The sequence below is a fragment of the Morone saxatilis genome, unplaced genomic scaffold, assembly GCF_004916995.1.
Source record: "Morone saxatilis isolate NCDOM2014 unplaced genomic scaffold, NCSU_SB_2.0 Contig9, whole genome shotgun sequence".
Lineage (NCBI taxonomy): Eukaryota > Metazoa > Chordata > Actinopteri > Moronidae > Morone > Morone saxatilis.
This window is the reverse complement of record NW_023340268.1, coordinates 22,398,667-22,400,414: the sequence shown is the minus strand read 5'-3', so window position 1 is coordinate 22,400,414 and position 1,748 is coordinate 22,398,667. Positions and strand designations below refer to the sequence as shown.

General features: G+C 37.9%; 1 protein-coding gene across 1 annotated transcript in view; it reads right to left on the bottom strand.

The window, feature by feature from the left end:
* The window catches only part of phf14 (PHD finger protein 14), a 29,160-nt gene that overhangs the window by 9,720 nt on the left and 17,692 nt on the right, over nt 1-1,748 (bottom strand). The window contains exon 9 of the mRNA XM_035681016.1: nt 1,131-1,334. Within this exon, the coding sequence (XP_035536909.1) occupies nt 1,131-1,334 (204 nt within the window). The remainder of the gene's footprint in view (nt 1-1,130; nt 1,335-1,748) is intronic.

The window sequence follows — 1,748 nt, the reverse complement described above, 5'->3', positions numbered from 1 at the left end:
TGAGATTCTAGCCCTTTCAGTATCTTTAGTTTCTACTTCTGCCTATTTCTATGCTACTATTTTTCATAACACCTTTAAAACTACTAGACTGCCCTGCAGAGACAATGCAAACCAAATTCAAAGTCTTACTTTACTCTGAAGTATTTGTGAAGGTTTTTGAAATGTGTGTGGCAGCAGACAGACTAAAACTTTCCTCAATAGAAGCCTTTTGTTTCAGTCATTTCTCACCAGGATCTTTCCTTCCTGCTCTCATCTCCTGGCTCTAATCAAATGAAGTGATCATACAACAAAGGATAACCATTTTCTTTTTGTTTGTTGAAATATACTTTTTTCCTGTTGACTGTATGCACCCTGCTTTAGTTCTACCAAGAGCAAATCGATTTCAAGGTACATATATTCATGCATGTTAGTAGCATATTGGCTCTTTCATTCATAACTATTATGCTTTGCTCAGTGTGGAACAAAATGACAAGACTTTAAACTATTAAACTTGTTTTCAACTGATCAGAGTTTAGGTTTAAGATATTGCTTTGTCACTTTAGAATGTGGAACATATTGTGAGTTCGAACACTTGTAGTTGTATGTTTTGTAAGAATAGACCACATTAATTAAGTGTTATTATTTCTTGGTTGTTTTCATTCAGGCCCAGTGGATTCTTCCAAATGCCATTAGATAGAAGATATATACTTTATTAATCCTTATACTTGTACTTGTACTTGTGGACATTCAACAGGGAGCGAGATGGTGGAGTGATGGGCTCGTCACGTTAGCGGCGCCCATGAGCAGTTTCTTGGGGTTATGTTGCCTTGCTCAACGTTAATATAGTGTTTTCTCACACTGACTGTATTCAGCCACACTGCCTTTAACAAAAGTACTTTATTTTGTGCACTTTGTGCAACTTTCTAAAGCCTTAAGGAGAGAATGAGACTAATGAGAACTCAAGTTAATTATTTGTAATCAATACAGATCTATCAATTAGCCAACCCTGACACCAGTTACACTCTACTAAGAGTGAAGGATGAGTTCAGCACACAAACTTTTCATTATTTTGAGCCATAATAACAACAGTTTTTGTTTTCAGAATTATATCTACTGATCATGTTTTACATTTCCAGTGTGTCGATACACACCGTGCCTCTCACTTGATGTTTCTTGGGCTCTGGCGACATCTCCTGTGGGATGAATTTGATTGGTCCTTTGATCTGCCTCCTGGACCTCTTGGTGCCGTCTGGTAGCGTCTCCATGGCGATATCTGCCTCATCGCTGCTGGCCTGGTCGCACTCGGAGCATTGCCTGAGGAGGAGGAAGAGAGCTCCTCTCAATGAACTGTATTGATTTTATTATCAAAGGCCCCAATCTTTAGTCTTTACTGTAAAAGAAAAACATCAATTTACCAATATGTTTTTCATTCTGATAAAGACCCGTTCTCACAAATTCTAATGTTGCTGAATGTCAGCCAATACTTATCACTCTGTTTGTCCTAAAAGGGAAGAAAGTATTCTGTAACTTTTACTGGTGACCTCTCTCTTCTTCTCCCATTTCTTAACAAAGCCACGCTAGCTTTTTCACCTTGTTTCCAGCCTATATGCTAAACTAGGCTAACTACATCCCGAGTCCAGCTGTGTATAAAACATATAGACATGAGACTGACATCCATCTACTCAGTTCTCTCTCAGGAAGAAAGCCACAAAACCAATTACCAAAAACATCTGAACTATTATTTTAACTTGTGGAGGTTTTTATTTAGA